At 44.3% G+C, this 18,180-nt stretch overlaps 1 protein-coding gene across 1 annotated transcript in view; it reads left to right on the forward strand.

The window, feature by feature from the left end:
* The window catches only part of LOC143332569 (ryanodine receptor 1-like), a 42,894-nt gene that overhangs the window by 539 nt on the left and 24,175 nt on the right, over positions 1-18,180 (forward strand). The window contains exons 2-58 of the mRNA XM_076750174.1: positions 2,735-2,854; positions 2,953-3,051; positions 3,485-3,559; positions 3,692-3,770; positions 3,857-3,969; positions 4,057-4,156; positions 4,239-4,335; positions 4,597-4,671; positions 4,776-4,932; positions 5,044-5,208; positions 5,324-5,445; positions 5,535-5,721; positions 5,859-5,994; positions 6,116-6,211; positions 6,318-6,436; positions 6,610-6,743; positions 6,849-7,090; positions 7,313-7,505; positions 7,607-7,823; positions 7,892-7,996; positions 8,097-8,200; positions 8,285-8,368; positions 8,495-8,654; positions 8,763-8,916; positions 9,063-9,253; positions 9,336-9,510; positions 9,614-9,822; positions 9,919-10,277; positions 10,407-10,536; positions 11,077-11,237; positions 11,342-11,504; positions 11,592-11,678; positions 11,778-12,004; positions 12,085-12,523; positions 12,599-12,816; positions 12,889-13,012; positions 13,115-13,180; positions 13,275-13,475; positions 13,577-13,688; positions 13,801-13,944; positions 14,075-14,348; positions 14,457-14,571; positions 14,715-14,847; positions 14,942-15,036; positions 15,116-15,251; positions 15,355-15,541; positions 15,653-15,764; positions 15,865-15,985; positions 16,141-16,310; positions 16,418-16,638; positions 16,717-16,807; positions 16,906-17,046; positions 17,134-17,297; positions 17,388-17,466; positions 17,690-17,779; positions 17,865-18,005; positions 18,091-18,168. Of these exons, the coding sequence (XP_076606289.1) occupies positions 2,735-2,854; positions 2,953-3,051; positions 3,485-3,559; positions 3,692-3,770; positions 3,857-3,969; positions 4,057-4,156; positions 4,239-4,335; positions 4,597-4,671; positions 4,776-4,932; positions 5,044-5,208; positions 5,324-5,445; positions 5,535-5,721; positions 5,859-5,994; positions 6,116-6,211; positions 6,318-6,436; positions 6,610-6,743; positions 6,849-7,090; positions 7,313-7,505; positions 7,607-7,823; positions 7,892-7,996; positions 8,097-8,200; positions 8,285-8,368; positions 8,495-8,654; positions 8,763-8,916; positions 9,063-9,253; positions 9,336-9,510; positions 9,614-9,822; positions 9,919-10,277; positions 10,407-10,536; positions 11,077-11,237; positions 11,342-11,504; positions 11,592-11,678; positions 11,778-12,004; positions 12,085-12,523; positions 12,599-12,816; positions 12,889-13,012; positions 13,115-13,180; positions 13,275-13,475; positions 13,577-13,688; positions 13,801-13,944; positions 14,075-14,348; positions 14,457-14,571; positions 14,715-14,847; positions 14,942-15,036; positions 15,116-15,251; positions 15,355-15,541; positions 15,653-15,764; positions 15,865-15,985; positions 16,141-16,310; positions 16,418-16,638; positions 16,717-16,807; positions 16,906-17,046; positions 17,134-17,297; positions 17,388-17,466; positions 17,690-17,779; positions 17,865-18,005; positions 18,091-18,168 (8,487 nt within the window). The remainder of the gene's footprint in view (positions 1-2,734; positions 2,855-2,952; positions 3,052-3,484; positions 3,560-3,691; positions 3,771-3,856; positions 3,970-4,056; positions 4,157-4,238; positions 4,336-4,596; positions 4,672-4,775; positions 4,933-5,043; positions 5,209-5,323; positions 5,446-5,534; positions 5,722-5,858; positions 5,995-6,115; positions 6,212-6,317; positions 6,437-6,609; positions 6,744-6,848; positions 7,091-7,312; positions 7,506-7,606; positions 7,824-7,891; positions 7,997-8,096; positions 8,201-8,284; positions 8,369-8,494; positions 8,655-8,762; positions 8,917-9,062; positions 9,254-9,335; positions 9,511-9,613; positions 9,823-9,918; positions 10,278-10,406; positions 10,537-11,076; positions 11,238-11,341; positions 11,505-11,591; positions 11,679-11,777; positions 12,005-12,084; positions 12,524-12,598; positions 12,817-12,888; positions 13,013-13,114; positions 13,181-13,274; positions 13,476-13,576; positions 13,689-13,800; positions 13,945-14,074; positions 14,349-14,456; positions 14,572-14,714; positions 14,848-14,941; positions 15,037-15,115; positions 15,252-15,354; positions 15,542-15,652; positions 15,765-15,864; positions 15,986-16,140; positions 16,311-16,417; positions 16,639-16,716; positions 16,808-16,905; positions 17,047-17,133; positions 17,298-17,387; positions 17,467-17,689; positions 17,780-17,864; positions 18,006-18,090; positions 18,169-18,180) is intronic.

Below are 18,180 nucleotides of genomic sequence, written 5' to 3' on the forward strand. Positions count from 1 at the left end.
TGTACCATGCCTGGTGTGGATGATTTTCTTGGCTTGTGGGTTAAGAATCTACAACAGAGTAATGCTGATATGGTTGTAAAGCTTCAGCAAAAGTTCTAAGAAACCACAAAGTCCTCCAACTTCCTATCAATGCAATATCATCATCATCAAAATCTGACAGATTGCAGTGTCTCAGGCTTTTGTTTGATTGGTGATAACTTAGGATCATATTTGCCCAAATACACCAAAATGTAATAGTAGGGTGTCAGATTAATCCACGGGGTGCTGTCAGGTCTTTACGCTGCTTGACTGTGAAGTTTTAAAATTTCGACTTAATTGTTTTTGTTTTGCTATGATGTTACATTCTAAAATGCAATGAATATTGTGTTAATTTCTGTTTATTTTTGCTGCATTAGTCACTGCTGAGCTATCGGATTTCCTTTTTAGATCTCTGTGTCAAAGCCTGCAGAAGGGCATTGTGGCCTTGTACGTCTGCTGTATGTAACACTCTCTATTTGGATGGTCAGCGTTGACACTCAGCTACTGTAGCTGTTCTGCATAGTGCCACTTGAGTTTCTCTAGACCCTGGTAACTTTAGCCCGGATGTTAACATAAGCCAGATGCTGATTATTTACATAAACTGCATTATGAGTATAAGTTGAAAATCCCTGTAGCCGCTTGAATGTAAGTAGTACATCCTGAAGCGTGACTGCGGTCTTTCTATGTAAAGTCCACTGAATCGTTTAATGAGCATGAGCACATTCAAACTGAAATGTTTTTCTTTTGCACACTCGATCTAGGAGCCACCTTCATCTAAAAAACACACTTTCAGCTTCCTCGTCTCACGTCCTGAAATAGCACCAAAGTAAAACATGTTAACAATGTGTCATAAAGTTAGTGCCAGTCTGTTGCTGTTCACCCTGAACTCAGCTGAGTTCTATATTTACTGTGTGAGGATTATCAGGTTCAAAGCTCAGCCCATTTCGGCACCTGCTGACTTCAGTCCATGTGGGAACTTTACTACGAAAGTAGTACTGGCACTGTTTATTATCAGATACTGGTTTCAAAACATTTTCTCAGATTTTCTTTTTAGAGTTGCTCTTACATGGCAGATCTTCTTGCTAGCCTCATGTTGTCGTGGTGGTCTATGTCTTTCAGTTGGTCTGTCTTTCTGTAGACGCATTCCTGGTCAGTTGGTCAAGATGAGAAACTTAACACTTCTGTCATATGCTATGCTTGGATTGTCACTGTTGAACGATCCCAAATATTTGCTCAATTCTCTTTATTTCCAGCACTGTCCTTACTCTGCTTTTTTACTTCAGTCTAATGACTGCTGTAAATTATTTCATGACATAAGTGTTATGATTGTGGGACAGATATTTCAGCATGTGTTCAGGACATGAGGTTGATGGAAAGGAAACAGACTGCATCAGCTCCCCTTTACAACACTGCAGACTCACAAACTGTTACACAGACACAGTAAAAAGTCTCCTAAACTCATGCTTAAGATCTGCAGTGTAGCCACAGAAAATATAGGTCACTGTGGCAGAACTGCTCTGCTGTACTGCAGCTTCACCTTGGAAAAAAAGTCCGCCTGCTCTGCTCTTTTTTTGTCTTTGGAAGTGAATTTAAATGTGTTTATGAGCAACCAGTTTATGATCACACCACAGTATTTTAACTTTGTACATACTTGTGTAATTAGGAAATATCGGTTAACAGATTTCCTTTTTTTACACGATGTCATTATGTCCCAAGTTTGATTCGTTTTATTGTCAAAATTTTCAAACCCATCAGCAGTTGATATTTGGCAGAATCAGCTGCCAGTTTACACCTTCAGGAACAACTGTGATGACCCACAAACTAAATGAAATTACTGTGTATTTCAACCCAGTTGACAGACATTTGTTGAACTATGTTGAACTCATTTTGCTGAACTGATGTGTTGCTGGCATGTGCCTTGATAAAGGATTGAATGAACCAGAAGTAATTGCAGATAAGAACACAAACAGCTGAGCATGAAGCTTTGAACTGAGGTAACTCCAAGTGAAATTTTGAATATTCCTCTCCTCAGCAATCTTACTAATTACATTATTTAGGCAGTGTGGTTCCCCTGGCCGTCAATTCCTGAATGTCTGTTGCTTTCCAGAATGGGATCTGTGAACAGCAGGTGCAGCGGACTGAAATAGAGAGCTCGAGGGGGGGAGTGGCTGGTGTCATGGAGCCAGAGAGGTAGGGAGATTAGAGTTGGGCCAGTGACAGATGCAGAGAAATACATTGACAGGACAAGAACAAGTGAAGGTTAAGAAAAGTTGTGTAAGAAAACAGCTGTTTAGCAAGTTTCTGTTTCGTATGTACTGTCCACACTGTTGTTGCTTTGATTAAAGATTTGGAGGACAAAAAAAACTCTCATGTATGTAATGAGATAAGGTCAGACATCTGTGTTCCTTTGTTCACCACTTCCTTGGTACGCAGCCACCTCCAGATTAATTTAGCTTGTAATTCCACCCTTGGACAGTGTGGTTCATACAGATTTGACCTATTAGAGTCTTGAATGGTAACATTAGTATACCTCATCATGCAATGGAAGAGGCATCATGTAATCTGTGTTTTGTAGAATTCATTAAAGGGGAACTCCACAGATCACATCAATTCTGGTTTGGGATCTTTGTTGCATGTCAGTCCATCTTGCTCTGTCCCCGTGTTTTCCTGCAAAAATACCACTGTTTCTCACTCTGGACTTATTTTGTCTTTGTAGGATGATCAGGTGGTGCTGCAGTGTACTGCATCTATTCTCAAGGAGCAGATCAAGCTGTGTCTGTCATGCGAAGGGTTCGGGAATCGTCTGTGTTTCCTCGAGACCACCTCGAACGCTCAGGTAGTGAACACACACAGTGCTTAATGCCTTTTATCTGTTTTCTTTGAGAGCTGTCATTGCTACAGCTCACCAGGCTCACTGCTTGTCTTGTGCTTCAGAATGTCCCTCCAGATCTTGCTATCTGCTGCTACATTTTGGAGCAGTCCCTGTCTGTGCGGGCGTTGCAGGAGATGCTGTCCAACTCCTCTGTGGATGAAGTAAGACACATTCAAGGGGGAATTACTACTGTTTGGTTAAAAGGTGCCACCCGTGATATAATAAACAAATGCAGTATATGATTTACTAAACAACTTTGTTTCTTTTCTGACCGCCACATGCTCCATCACTCTCCCACCTGCCAACCATAGGCTGTTGATCTGGACAAATGGGTATGTCTGCTCAGTCTCTCCATCACTGAAATTTCAGCCTGAGAGTTTGTGTCATAAGTGTTGTCATAAACTTCAGCTTCAGCCTTTTCCTGTTTCTTTCTCAACAGCGAATGAATGAACATGAAAAACACCAATGATGCCATAACACAATAACAATAAAACATTTCAAGCTGTAGTTATTTTTGTATGTTCTGTATAATCTTCCTCAGTCCTTTCATCCTTTGTACACTGAAATGACTCTGCCTCTTCCTCCTTCCGCCAGTCGTCACAAGGTGGGGGTCACCGAACCCTGCTGTACGGACATGCCATCCTCCTCAAACACGCCCACTCCGGCATGGTGAGCACATACTGCTGCTCTATAATCTCTCCTCTTGGCGGCAGTTCTTCTCACAATCCATTGTTCTCCAAATTGTCTGCAGTGCGTGTCACCTCACCACACTGACTCGTTATCCCTCTCGTTACATTGCAGTACTTGAGCTGTTTGACTACTTCGCGCTCACTGACAGACAAGTTGGCTTTCGACGTGGGCTTGCAGGAAGACTCCACAGGTGGCTGTGCACTTCACTGCACGTTATGTCGCACACACAGACGCAGATGTAGATCTCTGTGTTCTAAATGTATTTGTCCGTAACAGGAGAGGCCTGCTGGTGGACCATCCATCCGGCCTCTAAACAAAGGTCTGAAGGCGAGAAGGTCAGGGTGGGAGATGACCTCATTCTTGTCAGTGTCTCTTCGGAGCGTTACCTGGTAACCATGGTTTGATTTACGTGCATCTTAACTGATAATTTGTTGTCAATGAATCCTTCCAGTATTAACCCCCTGCGCTCTTTTCAGCATCTGTCCTACGCCAGCGGTGACTTGATGGTAGATGCCTCCTTCATGCAAACACTTTGGACCATGACCCCTGTGATGTCTGGATGTGAGCTCGCAGAAGGTCTGTAATTTTGTTGTTTTTGCCTCCTTTGTTCGTGTAAGCGTGTCCACCCTCTCCTAGCAATGTGACTCTTTTCCACTAGGTTTTCTGATTGGAGGGTATGTGATCAGGCTGTTCCACGGTCACATGGACGAGTGTTTGGCGATTCCGGCAGCTGACCAAGGGGACGACCAGCGCAGGTGACGATATGTCTCATTACTGTACAGTCCATCAGATATGACAACACTAGGCATCAGTAGAATTTATTTTTTATCGGATCTACATTCTCTTTTCTTAACACACCTTGTGTTTTTCAGTATGTTTCCCACGTTATAACATTGCACAACATTGCTAACATTGCTTTCGAGCCTTTTTCAGCGACTACAGTCTTAGTTGTAGGATCCTTGAACGCACCAACAAGAACTTCTGCAAAGTAAGAATTTGTCAACCTTTTGTTCCAGGGTTGCTCACTATGAAGGAGGGGCTGTATGCAGTCACGCTCGATCCTTATGGAGACTCGAGCCACTACGTATCGGGTGAGTGTCTCGATCGCTTGCATTTAACAACACGTGCATTTCAATAACTCATTTTTATTGACTTTACAGTGCGCTGATGCTCTTTCATTTGTGCCTGTTGGTAGTTGGAGCGGAGGTCACATTAAATGGGGACAGTCTTTCCGGATACGTCACATAACAACAGGCCGATATCTTTGTCTGGATGAGGAGAAAGGACTGCTGTTGGTGGACTCAGAGAAGGCGAATTCTAAGATGTCAGCCTTCTGCTTCAGAATATCAAAGGTCATTGTCAAGCAAAGTCAGCTGTGCCAGAATCGTGTCTGAGCCCTCATTGTGCGGTGCAGAGATTCTCACTCACCTTAATGAAGAACACGCTTTTTATTGAAACTGCAGGAGAAAATTGAAGTGGCCCAGAAGCGAGATGTGGAAGGCATGGGCACACCTGAGATTAAGTATGGAGAGTCCATGTGCTTCGTACAGCATGTTTCAACTGGCCTCTGGCTTACCTATGCTGCTGTTGATGCCAAATCTGCCCGTCTGGGCCCTCTAAAGAGAAAGGTAAAGCAAGATGGTCCACAAAATATAAATCACCAATGAATCTTGGAGCAACTGTAACAATGTGAAGTGTTGAGTGTATGCATGTTTTGTAAGAGCACCCGTGTTCAATTCTTAGGCCATTCTCCATAAAGAAGGCCACATGGATGATGCACTCACAGTGGCTCGATCCCAGACTGAAGAGTCCCAAGCTGCCAGAATGATTTACAGCACAACAGGCCTCTTCAACCAGTTCATCAAGTAGCACCACTTCATTTTATTCGATTCTTTGCTATGTTTTTGCTTCGTAGGTACAGCATATTCTCATTATGTGCTTCTCTTGTCTCCAGAGGCCTAGATGCCTTGAGTGGGAAAAACAAATCTGCCAACCCACCATCTCTGCCCATGGACACAGTGGTGCTCTCCCTGCAGGACCTCATCTTCTACTTCCGACCCCCCGAGGAGGAGCTGGAGCACGAGGACAAACAGTTCAAGCTTCGCTCGCTCAAGAACAGACAGAACCTCTTCCAGGAAGAGGTTGGTCTACCTACTGAGGGATGACTTCATGAAAATGTATAAAGGCTGCATGTTTGGATGTAAATGTAGGTTGTTTGGTCTCTTTCCATTCAGTATTTGTATTTCAGCCTTCTGTAAGTTTGCATTGTTTTTAACAGGGAATGATAAGTCTCGTCCTGGACTGTGTTGATCGGCTCAATGTGTACAACACAGCTGCCCACTTCTCAGAGTATGCTGGGGAAGAAGCCGCTGAGTCATGGAAGGAGATAGTAAACTTACTGTATGAATTGCTGGGTATGTCTGATGATTGGTTCTCTGCGTTCATGGTGACTTTCTGTACCCCATATCGATCCACCTTTCATGTTTTCGAAAGTGCTGCGTTGACAAGCTTTTCTGCCGCTCTTCTTTTGTAAAGCATCTTTGATCAGAGGTAATCGTACCAACTGTGCCCTCTTCTGTGATAACCTCGACTGGCTGGTCAGTAAATTGGATCGTTTGGAGGCATCCTCAGGTATATATAGACATGCAGAAGCTCTTTTAAAATGTAAAATCTTGTTTTTTGTCTTTTAAAGCCAACATATGTTAGACCGACTACATAACTGTGAATGAATTTACAGGAATCCTGGAGGTGTTGTATTGTGTTCTGATTGAGAGTCCAGAGGTGCTGAATATCATCCAGGAGAATCACATCAAATCTATCATCTCTCTGCTGGATAAGCATGGACGCAACCATAAGGTCAGGAACACATAACACTGCTTGCTGAGCATGTTGGAAAAACCTGAAACATCTGAGCTGATTGCAATTCATATATTCTTTAATATGTAAAAATCGAAAATCGTGATATATAATCTCAAATTTCAAGACAACTACAGAACATTCATGAATTTCCGTCTCCTTCGTCTTGTCAGGTCTTGGATGTGCTCTGTTCTCTGTGTGTGTGTAATGGGGTGGCTGTACGGTCAAATCAGAATCTCATCACAGAGAACCTGCTTCCAGGTCGTGACCTGTTACTTCAAACCAACATTATCAATTATGTAACCAGGTGGGTGAGTTTGTACGAGCTCCCTTCAGTGCAGGGTGTACATGGTGTACCCAGTTATCTAAACTTCTGCTCTGAGCTATGATTTGTTCTGTGATCCTCCTTCAGCATGAGACCCAACGTTTTCCTTGGAACTTGTGAAGGATCTACTCAGTATAAGAAGTGGTATTTTGAGGTGATGGTGGACCACGTGGAGCCGTTCCTTACAGCTCAGCCATATCACCTGCGTGTGGGTTGGGCTCTGACGGAGGGCTACAGTCCGTACCCTGGTGGAGGGGAAGGCTGGGGGGGCAACGGGGTTGGGGATGACCTCTACTCCTACGGTTTTGACGGGCTTCACCTCTGGTCAGGTAAAGTAAATATGGTATGACGTAGAAGTAGTCTTTTGCATGCATTTGACCAGCACTGACACCATCGCCAGGTCCAATTTGGACAGTTTATTTATTTATTAAAACTCTTTTTTGATTTTTTTTTTAATTTTCCTACATGACACCTACAAATTATACAGATAAACTTCTTAAAATTTCATATTTATTGACTAACATTAATTCATTTACTGTATGTGTCCAAAGGACGTGTTCCGCGTCATGTTGCCACACCCAATCAGCACATCCTAGCTGCAGAGGACGTGGTCAGCTGCTGTCTGGACCTGAGTGTGCCCAGTATTTCCTTCCGTATCAATGGGCATCCTGTTCAGGGCATGTTTGAGAACTTCAACCTGGACGGCCTGTTCTTCCCTGTTGTCAGCTTCTCTGCAGGCATTACGTAGGAAACCATAAATCATAATTATAATAGCAAATTTTTTTTCTTTAATAAGCACAGTGCAGTTATGGCATATGAGATTAACGTCAGTTTTCCACTCGAAGGTTGCGATTTCTTCTCGGAGGGCGTCATGGGGATTTCAAGTTCCTCCCACCTCCAGGCTATGCTCCATGCTATGAAGCAGTGCTGCCCAGGGACCGTTTGCGAATTGAGCCCATCAAGGAGTATAAGCATGATTTCGATGGTGTTCGCAACCTGTTGGGTCCAACTCAGTCCCTCTCACATACAGCCTTCACTCCTTGCCCTGTGGACACCATACAGGTAAAATCCCATTCCATCTCTTTCTCATCTTCATCTTTTCCGCTCCACTGAATTTATTATTCTTTCAGATTGTGCTTCCTCCTCATTTGGAGCGCATTCGAGAGAAGCTTGCAGAAAATAGCCATGAGTTATGGGCTGTTACTCGCATTGAACAAGGGTGGACCTTTGGACCAGTGAGTTTTGCTGTTGGCTGTCTTTTCCACAGAAAATCTTGTTGTTTACACAAACAATATCCATAAAAAAATCTTTTCTCTTTACTTTTTAAAATCAAAGTTTCGTGATGACAACAAGAAGCTGCATCCCTGCCTGGTAGATTTCCAGAGTCTGCCTGAACCAGAGAAGAACTACAATTTAGCGATGTCAGGAGAGACACTCAAGTAAGTGGCGGGCTCCACTTGAATAACAGCACTGTGCTTTTCATCTCTTTGCATTTCTAATGCTTCTTGTAATTCGCTTCAAAGGACTCTGCTGGCACTCGGTTGTCATGTTGGAATGGGAGATGAGAAAGCAGAGGAGAATCTGAAAAGGACCAAGCTCCCCAAAACGTGAGCCGCAGGGCTTTTCATTTATTTTGACTGATTCTGCGACATCGCCTTTCTTTTATCATGCATTCTGGTAATGACAAACAGTCTCTCAGGCACCCGTTCTGATCACAAAGCATTGTTTGTTAGTTACATGCAGAGTAATGGATATAAACCAGCCCCTCTGGACCTCAACCATGTCAAGCTGACTCCTAATCAGAACACTCTGGTGGAGAGACTGGCAGAAAACGGACACAATGTGTGGGCAAGAGACCGGGTTCGCCAGGGCTGGACATACAGTATTGTGCAGGTACCACCAGTCTTTTTAGTCCCTATAATAATAATAATAAGTATGTGGAGATGTTTTGATGGGTTTACTGTATTACATTTTTATGTTTGGTATTACTTTATTGAATAGGATATAATGAACAAGCGCAATCCCCGCCTGGTTCCTTACAACCTACTGGATGAAAAGACTAAAAAGACCAACAGAGACACAGTTTGCGCAGCTGTTCGCACTCTCATCGGCTATGGTTACAACATAGAACCACCTGACCAGGAGAGCAGTAAGTGTGCACTGCTATCTACAAGAAGGAATATTTGTTAATTTTTTTGTGTGTGAATTTTACATGAGTTGTTTTTAGAGCTGCAGGCGTCATTTTTTTTCTTTTCAGTGTTCATCACTGTGTTTGTGTTAATGTAGGTGGGGATGGACCAGGCAGCTCCCGCGGAGATAAGATCAGAGTGTTCAGAGCGGAGAAATCTTATGTTGTCACACAGGGGAAGTGGTACTTTGAGTTTGAGGCTGTGACAGTCGGGGAGATGCGAGTGGGCTGGGCCAGGCCTAGTGTTCGCGCGGACACTGAACTCGGTGCAGATGAGTTGGCGTATGTCTTCAATGGCTTCAGGGTGAGAGCAATTTTACGTGCTTGTGAAGGAGACCAAAGCCTCCGTAATACAGAGCTCTAAAATTAACGGTTTTCTTTCTCAGGCCCAACGTTGGCATGTGGGAACTGAGCCATTCGGTCGTCAGTGGCAGTCTGGTGATGTGGTGGGTTGTATGATTGACCTCACGGAGATGAACATCATGTTTACACTTAATGGAGAAATGTTAATCAGCGACTCAGGCTCTGAGATGGCCTTCAAGGATATCGAGATTGGAGAGGGTAAGAGGAGTCACAGCTGATACCAAATGAAGAGACTTTGCATATTAGCACATGTGTGTTTGTCTTCCTGACTCACGTTCGTGCATGTGTGAAACATCCCTAGGCTTCATACCTGTGTGCAGTCTGGGTCTGTCCCAGGTCGGAAGGATCAACTTGGGTCAAAACGTCAGCAGTCTCCGTTTCTTTACCATCTGTGGCCTGCAAGAGGGATTTGAACCATTTGCTATCAACATGAAAAGAGACATTACCATGTGGTTCAGCAAGAGCCTTCCCCAGTTCATCACCGTGCCTACTGATCACCCTCACATTGAGGTATCGTGCATGACTTGTCGCAGTATCCTGATGAAATATTTCTTTGTTCCTATTATGAGTTAAGTTATATTCTTTCGATCACCTCGAATGCTCTAGATGTCCCGGGTTGATGGGACAGTGGAGACTCCCCCATGTCTCAAAGCGACCCACAAGACGTTCGGATCCCAGAACGCCAACACAGATCTGCTGTTCTTAAGACTCAGCATGCCAGTTGAGTTTCATGAGACCTTCAAAGTCCCAGCGGGGACCACCCTTCTCACTCGAGCCCTTACCATTCCTGAGGATGAGGTGGTAGAGGTAGACCCAGACTCTGACTTTGAAATACTCAAGAAGTCAGCTACTCGCAAAGAGCAGGAGGAGGAGAAGAAAGAACCCTCTGTGCCTAAAGAGATCCCCGCCATCAAAAATGGAGAGAATGAGAAGGATGCCTCAACTGAGAAAAGCAAGAAGAAAGGGTTCGTATAGATTCATGTTGAGTGTCTTGATAAGGGGTGTACGAGATGTGTGGGGTTTGACAAGACTGCAAATGGGATGATGTGTTTAAACTTTCATATGTAGTGAGTAATTGCTGCTGTTATCTGCAGATTCCTTTTCAAGGCTAAGAAGGCTGCATTGATCACTCCACCCCCTGTTGTTCCCACCATGCCCCGTTTAGTGGAGGATGTGGTGCCAGATGACAGGGATGACGTCGACATCATCCTCAACACCACCACAGTATGACTATAACTTATAGAATTATCGTACACATAACCATGTCAAATCCTTTCACGCTTGTGCTTATACTGATGCCATAATTAACATACTATATTTTATAAGATAAGATAAAACTTTATTTATCCCATGCCGGGGAAATGAAATTGTTAGAGAGGCAAAGAAAAATCAAGATTAAAAAAAAGATGCAGAATAGAAAATAAAAATAAACTATATTATGTACATTCCAACTGTATATATGTACATTGTGTACTAGATTATAAGAATACTGTTGCTGGTATTGTATTGCACATGAGAAAAATACTGTTGCCTAATAAATATTGAATTGCACATGATCAAATGTGGATAATAAATACAATGTTTTGCACAGTAGAGAAATAAATGAACAACACAGTAAAAAAATGTGACATATTGCACAGGGTGTAAAGGGTATGAGTATATATTAGCTTAAATAACAGTGATGAAAAAAAAAGGTGGGTTTTGAATCATTTTCAACCAAACCTGTGCTGATGGTTATTTCCCACCCACTTCCTTCCCTTGCAGTACTATTACTCTGTGCGAGTGTTTGCGGGGCAGGAGCCCAGTGGTGTGTGGGTGGGCTGGATCACACCTGACTATCACCAGTATGACCTTCATTTTGACATCAGCAAAGTGAGAAATGTAACAGTCACTGTAGGTGATGATAAAGGCAACATTCATGACAGGTATGTTGCTCCTGTATACAGAAAGCAAACAAAAAAAAAAGCATCTTTTTGTTTAAAATAACAAACATACAAGAAATATTCTAATTTTTTTCTGTCTTGCTCAGTATAAAACGCAGTAACTGCTACATGGTATGGGGAGGGGAGTTCAGCAGCTCCCAGCAGACCCGAGTCAGTCAAGAGGATTTTGTGATCGGCTGTCTTATTGATTTGGACACAGGACTCATGACTTTCACTGCCAATGGAAAAGAGATCAACACGTTTTACCAGGTCAGAAAAGCTTCAGTCTGGTATTCATCCCGTTTGTTGTGCAGTCATGGTTATTTAATGCAATCATGTCATGTTCCCTTCTTGCAGGTGGAGCCCAACACAAAACTCTTCCCAGCTGTCTTTGTTCTTCCTTCCAGTCAGAACATGATTCAGTTTGAGCTTGGCAAGCTCAAGGTCAGTCACAGAACATCTCGGTCTGTGCCAGTGCTCAAAGTCAAGACTACACATTGTTGACTTTGTTATGTAACTGTCTTCCTTTACTTGTCTTGATAGAACATTATGCCCATCTCAGCCGCCATGTTCCGGAGTGAACGCAAGAACCCTGTCCCCCAGTGCCCTCCTAGACTGGATGTCCAGATGTTAACACCGGTCATCTGGAGCCGTATGCCAAACCACTTCCTGGCTCCAGAGACTGGGCGTGTTAGCGAGAGACTGGGCTGGGTGGTGCAGTGTCAGGAGCCCCTCGCCATGATGGCCCTCCACATCCCGGAGGAGAACAGGTGAGAGCTGTACCACTCTGTATTTATCTGTGGCATTGTTAGGAGTTTCAAAAATGCGTTAACCCCTTTGCATCCTTCAGGTGCATTGACATCCTGGAGCTGTCGGAACGTATGGACCTGCTGACGTTTCACTATCACACTCTGAAGCTATATGGCTCAGTGTGTGCTTTGGGAAACAACCGGGTGGCTCACGCCCTGTGCAGCCATGTGGATGAATCCCAGCTCTTCTATGCCATAGAGAACACCTACCTACCTGGACCAATGAGGAGCGGCTTCTACGACCTGCTCATCAGCATGCACCTGGAGTCTGCCAAGAGGAACCGGCTGGGAACCAACAAGGAATTCATCGTTCCAATGACTGACGATACACGCAGTATCACTCTGTACACTGAAAAATCTCATGCTCTGCCCGGGGTCGGCCTCACCACGTGTCTGCGTCCAAAACTCCACTTTTCCTTCGTTGGGTTTGTGGGAACAGATCCAGACATCTACACGCTGAGTCCAGCCATCCCCTTACAGGTGAGGTTGAACAGCTGTGGCGTTTTTATGGAATCCTCGAGTCACTAATCATCATAAGTTTGCTTGTGCTTCCAGGTGCTAAAGACCAAGGCCTTAAACATGCTGACTGAGGCTGTGCAAGATGGAGGTCAAGCCATGAGAGATCCTGTGGGAGGAAGTGTTGAGTTTCATTTTGTTCCAATCCTGAAGCTCATCAGTACCCTCCTCATCATGGGTGTGTTTGATGATGAAGATGTCACACACATTCTGAAGATGCTCGAGCCCACGGTCTTCAGCATCAAGAAAGTAGAGGAGCCCGTTGAGGAGAACGCCAACTTGAAGGAAGAGAAGGAACAAAAAGCACCACCTAAAGCAGAAGTGGTGAGGGAAGAAGAGGAAGAGGCCGCGGAGGGAGAAGAAGAGGAGTTTGAGGATGATGGCTTAGGCGAAGAAGAGGAGGAGGAGGAGGAAGAAATAGAGGACGAGGAAGAATTAGAGAATGCAGAAGCAGTCATGCTACATGAAGAAACGGTGGAGGGGACAGAGCCAGTGAACGGTGAGAAAGGAGCTGAGGAAACAGAGAAAGAGAAATCTGCAGAGACAGCTGGGGAGGCTAAAGAGGAACAACTAGAGCAGGGGCTTTTCCAGATGAAGCTACCAGAGTCTGTCAAACTGCAGGTATGGCCTGTCTTTTCAGAATACACAAAAAGCTCTTCTCTTCAGTGATACTGTCAATGAAGTATTAGTGATTCACCTCAGCTTTTGTCCTTAGATGTGCACTCTACTGCAGTACTTCTGTGACTGTGAGCTGCGTCACAGAGTGGAGGCCATCACTGCTTTTTCAGACCAGTTTGTCAGCCAAATACAGTCCAACCAGCGACAGCGCTACAATGAACTTATGCTGGCCTTCACCATGAGTGCAGCCGAGACCGCCCGCAAGACCCGCGAATTTCGCTCCCCACCACAAGAGCAGGTACACCCAGAATATACTCCCAAAAGAACAAATACCGCTTCTTCTCATTTTGTCACTCATGTATTTGAGTGTGTATTTTTATAATTTCCCCAAAACTGTAGGTCAACATGCTCATGAACTTTAAGAACTGCGCTGAGGATGACGAGTGCCCCGTTCCCGATGACGTCCGCGAGTCTATGCTGACGTTTCACAATGCTCTGCTGACGCACTGTGGTACGTCTTCATCTACAGTATCAAGTCTACCTACATCAGCATCCAAGGTTGACACTGTGACTGGCAGCTTTGAATAGAAGTGACAGTATCTTAATTAAAACTTCACTCTCAGGTGTTCACATTGAAGAGGAAGAAGAAGAGGAAGAAGTGGATAATTCTGTCCGAGGACGTCTGCTCCGTTTGTTGGAAAAGGTGAAAAAATTCCGTGAGAAGAAGGTAGAGGTGGAGCCTGAGCCACAGGAGGATAAAAAACCAAGTGAGCCTCTCAGCTTTTGCTTGCCACGTACAACTACAACAAAAACATGTCTTTTGTATCTACAGTCACTTTGCTACAGTGCATAGTATCTCTTGTACTATTGCTTTGCTTTTTGTACTCTGTTGACCAGGCACATTGCAGGAACTCATTTCCCACACTATGATCCACTGGGCCCAGGAGTCATTTATCCAGAACCCTGAGCTCGTCCGCATGATGTTCAGCCTCCTTCACAGGCAGTACGACGGGCTGGGCGAGCTCATGCGTGCCCTTCCCAAAGCCTACACCATCAACGCAGTGTCAATTCACGACACAATGGACCTGCTTGAGTGCTTAGGCCAGATCCGCTCACTGCTTATTGTCCAGATGGGTCCAGAAGAGGAGAGGCTGATGATTCAAAGCATCGGGTAAATATAAGATTTCCTTTATTCTGAAGTTCTTGCCTCGAAGGAAATTCTATGATAAGTACATGTGGCAGAAACTAAATGACAGCAACAAATGTTTGTCTTCCTTAGAAACATCATGAGTAACAAAGTCTTCTATCAGCACCCCAACTTGATGCGAGCTCTGGGCATGCATGAAACTGTCATGGAGGTCATGGTTAATGTACTGGGTGGTGGGGACTCAAAGGTATGCTTTTATTCCACTCAGCTGCATTGTAAGTGTGCTCAGTTTACACATAGACCTTGCTTTCTATTGCCACAAAACTAGGCAAGAACACCAACACTGCTTGTTACTTAACTTTACATTTGCAACATGCTTTCTCCCAATAGGAGATCAGATTCCCTCGAGTGGTGACCAACTGTTGCCGTTTTCTCTGCTATTTCTGTCGCATCAGTCGGCAGAATCAGCGCTCTATGTTCGACCACCTCAGCTACCTTCTCCAGAACAGTGGCATTGGCCTTGGTGAGTGTCTGTGCTAAGTTCCAGCATTGTTCTTGCTGGTTTATTCTTGATGTGCGAACTGTGATAAAGCTGGACGTCCCATTTCGTTCTTTAGGAATGCGGGGCTCCACCCCCTTGGACGTGGCTGCAGCCTCTTGTATTGACAACAACGAGCTGGCATTGGCTCTCCAAGAACAGGACCTAGAAATGGTAAAATGCATTCAATATGCACAATCACAAGCATTGTGCAAAAAGTCTTCATGACTTGAGTACACTGATATATTTCCAGGTGGTAAAGTATTTAGCTGGATGTGGACTTCAGAGCTGTCCAATGCTACTGGCTAAAGGCTACCCTGACATCGGCTGGAATCCTTGTGGTGGAGAGAAATACCTTGACTTTCTTCGCTTTGCTGTATTTGTCAATGGTCTGTGTTTTATTTTGCTACACAATGCAAAATTTAATTCTATTGCCTATGTTGTTTCTGTTTTTCTCCTTTAATAATAACAGTTAATCCATTTTTCCTGTAGGAGAGAGTGTAGAAGAGAATGCTAATGTCGTGGTGCGTCTCCTCATTCGCCGCCCTGAGTGCTTTGGTCCGGCCCTGAGAGGGGAGGGTGGTAATGGTCTGCTGGCTGCAATAGAAGAGGCCATCAAAATATCGGAGGACCCTGCGAGAGATGGTCCCAGTGTTAAGAAAGACAGGCGCTTTCCCATGTAAGAGCTCTGCTTTGGTTTGTAGGCCTTAAAGAGGCACCAAAGAGTGCATTATCTCCTTGACTGTTGCTGTAACAGAAAGATTTAGGGCCACTATCTTTTGTGTGGTAGGTTTGGAGGAGAGGAGCAGCATGAGGAGAACAGGGTGCACCTGGGTAACGCCATTATGTCCTTTTACTCTGCCCTTATTGACTTGCTGGGACGCTGCGCTCCAGAGATGCACGTAAGCTGTTTAGTGGCAACCGTACTGGACTTCACAAACAGGAACAGTAAATCTAGGTGGAAATGTCTTTATTAACAAAAACATGCTTTTGTCTCTACAGTTGATCCAGGCTGGTAAGGGTGAGGCTCTGAGGATCAGGGCCATCCTGAGGTCTCTCGTACCTATTGAGGATCTGGTGGGAGTCATCAGCCTTCCTGTTCAAATTCCTTCTTTTGGAAAAGGTAAAGACTCGAGAAAACGTACTGAATTTATGAATCAGAGTATGATGTTAGCATCCTGACTAGTGCGCAAGGTTTAACTACATGTAATGTTACCGTACACTGTATACGTATACTGTGACCATTTTTCCTAAATGTTTTCTTCATTTTGTGCTTAGACAACAGCATCATAGAACCAAAGATGTCAGCCAGTTTTGTCCCGGATCACAAGGCTCCCATGGTTCTGTTCCTGGACAGAGTGTATGGTATTGACAACCAGGATTTCCTGCTCCACGTGCTGGAGGTGGGCTTTCTGCCCGACATGAGGGCCGCTGCCTCTCTGGACACGGTGAGCTCCAGTTTACAAACATAGTCACCATCCTTGGAGGGCAGTGCAGGGCAGGATTATAATGGTACTGTTGGGCTTGATTCACTGCTCGAGTTCCTTTCCAACAGGTTGCTTTCAGCACCACAGAGATGGCCCTTGCTTTGAACCGCTACCTGTGTTCTGCTGTGTTGCCACTCATCACCAAGTGTGCCCCACTCTTTGCTGGCAGTGACCACCGGGCCATAATGATCGACTCCATGTTGCACACAATCTACCGACTGTCTCGCGGGCGAGCCTTCACAAAGGCCCAAAGAGACATCATTGAAGAGTGCCTCATGGCTTTGTGCAAGTGAGTTTAACCTCATGGCAAACTTTTGAATATTGCCAGGTTCATAGCTGAAGTTAACTTTGTTCATCTTTATTTCAGACATCTACGTCCATCTATGCTTCAGCACTTACTGAGACGGCTGGTGTTCGATGTGCCCATTCTCAATGAGTATGCCAAAATGCCGCTGAAGGTATGAGCACCTTTAGACGTTCTGAAACTATTAAAAACAAAGTGTTCCTTTGGTATTTGTTTTTCACTTTTACTTTTATATTTTTTTGCCTCCTGCAGCTTTTGACCAATCATTATGAGCGGTGTTGGAAGTATTATTGCCTCCCTAACGGTTGGGCCAACTTTGGAGTTGCGTCAGAGGAGGAGCTGCATCTGACTCGCAAACTGTTTTGGGGGATCTTTGAATCTCTAGCACACAAGGTGCAGCTCCTGCCACATGAGATTTTTCTTCGTCAGTATATTCCACGGTGTAAGGGCAGATTGTAATGTCTCGTATTTTGATTCCAGAAATTTGATGCTGAGATTTTCAAAATTTCAATGCCATGCATCTGCGCCATTGCTGGGGCCATTCCTCCCGACTACGTCGATGCCAGCTACTCCTCCAAAACTGAGAAAAAGGCATCAGTAGATGCAGAGGGAAACTTTGATCCGAAACCAGTAGAGACTGCAAAGTGAGGATTTTTGTTATCATGCCAGACATAAAGTTTCTCTCTGTAGAATTATGAAAGCTAAATGTGCTGTTATTCCTCCTCCAACCACAGCACTATCATCCCTGAGAGACTGGATACCTTTATCAACAAATATGCAGAATATACACATGATAAATGGGCCTTTGAAAAGGTAGAGCTTTTATTTTCACTCACTGTAATCACTCACAGTCTAATACTGTTCTTAATTCAGGAGCAACATGCTGGGTTATTTGATCAGAGCGAATATACATTATGTGCTAGAAGGGATTCATAATTCCAAATAGACATAGGCTTACTACAAGTAAAGAGGAGCTCATTAAATATTTGGAAGCACTGATGCTGTTATACATAATGTGTATGCATGAATGTTTCAGATCCAGAATAACTGGTCATACGGTGAGGCGCTGGATGAAAACGCAAAGACTCATCCCATGCTAAGGCCATACAAAACCTTCTCAGAGAAGGTAGGTACACTGTCACACTGTGCATTGAATCTCCCTGGACTTCCTCATCCGTCTCTGTGTCTGATCACTGCGTTTCTTCTGGCAGGACAAAGAGATCTACCGTTGGCCAATCAAAGAGTCAATCAAAGCCATGATTGCATGGGAGTGGAACATAGATAAAGCTAGAGAGGAAGAGGAGTCAGAGAAGAAGAAGGCAGCATCCCGGAAAATCTCACAGACTGCTCAGGTATAGAGCTGTGGGACGAATGTACTAACACTCGTAATGTCAGTCATTATTAGTATATATTATAATATATTTCTCTCTGTTCCAGGCAACCTACGACCCAAGCCATGGCTACAGTCCCCAGCCCATTGATATCACACACATGGCTCTTTCAAGAGACCTGCAGGTACAGCAGTGA

This window comes from Chaetodon auriga, chromosome 15 (genome assembly GCF_051107435.1).
Source record: "Chaetodon auriga isolate fChaAug3 chromosome 15, fChaAug3.hap1, whole genome shotgun sequence".
Classification (NCBI taxonomy): Eukaryota; Metazoa; Chordata; class Actinopteri; order Chaetodontiformes; family Chaetodontidae; genus Chaetodon; species Chaetodon auriga.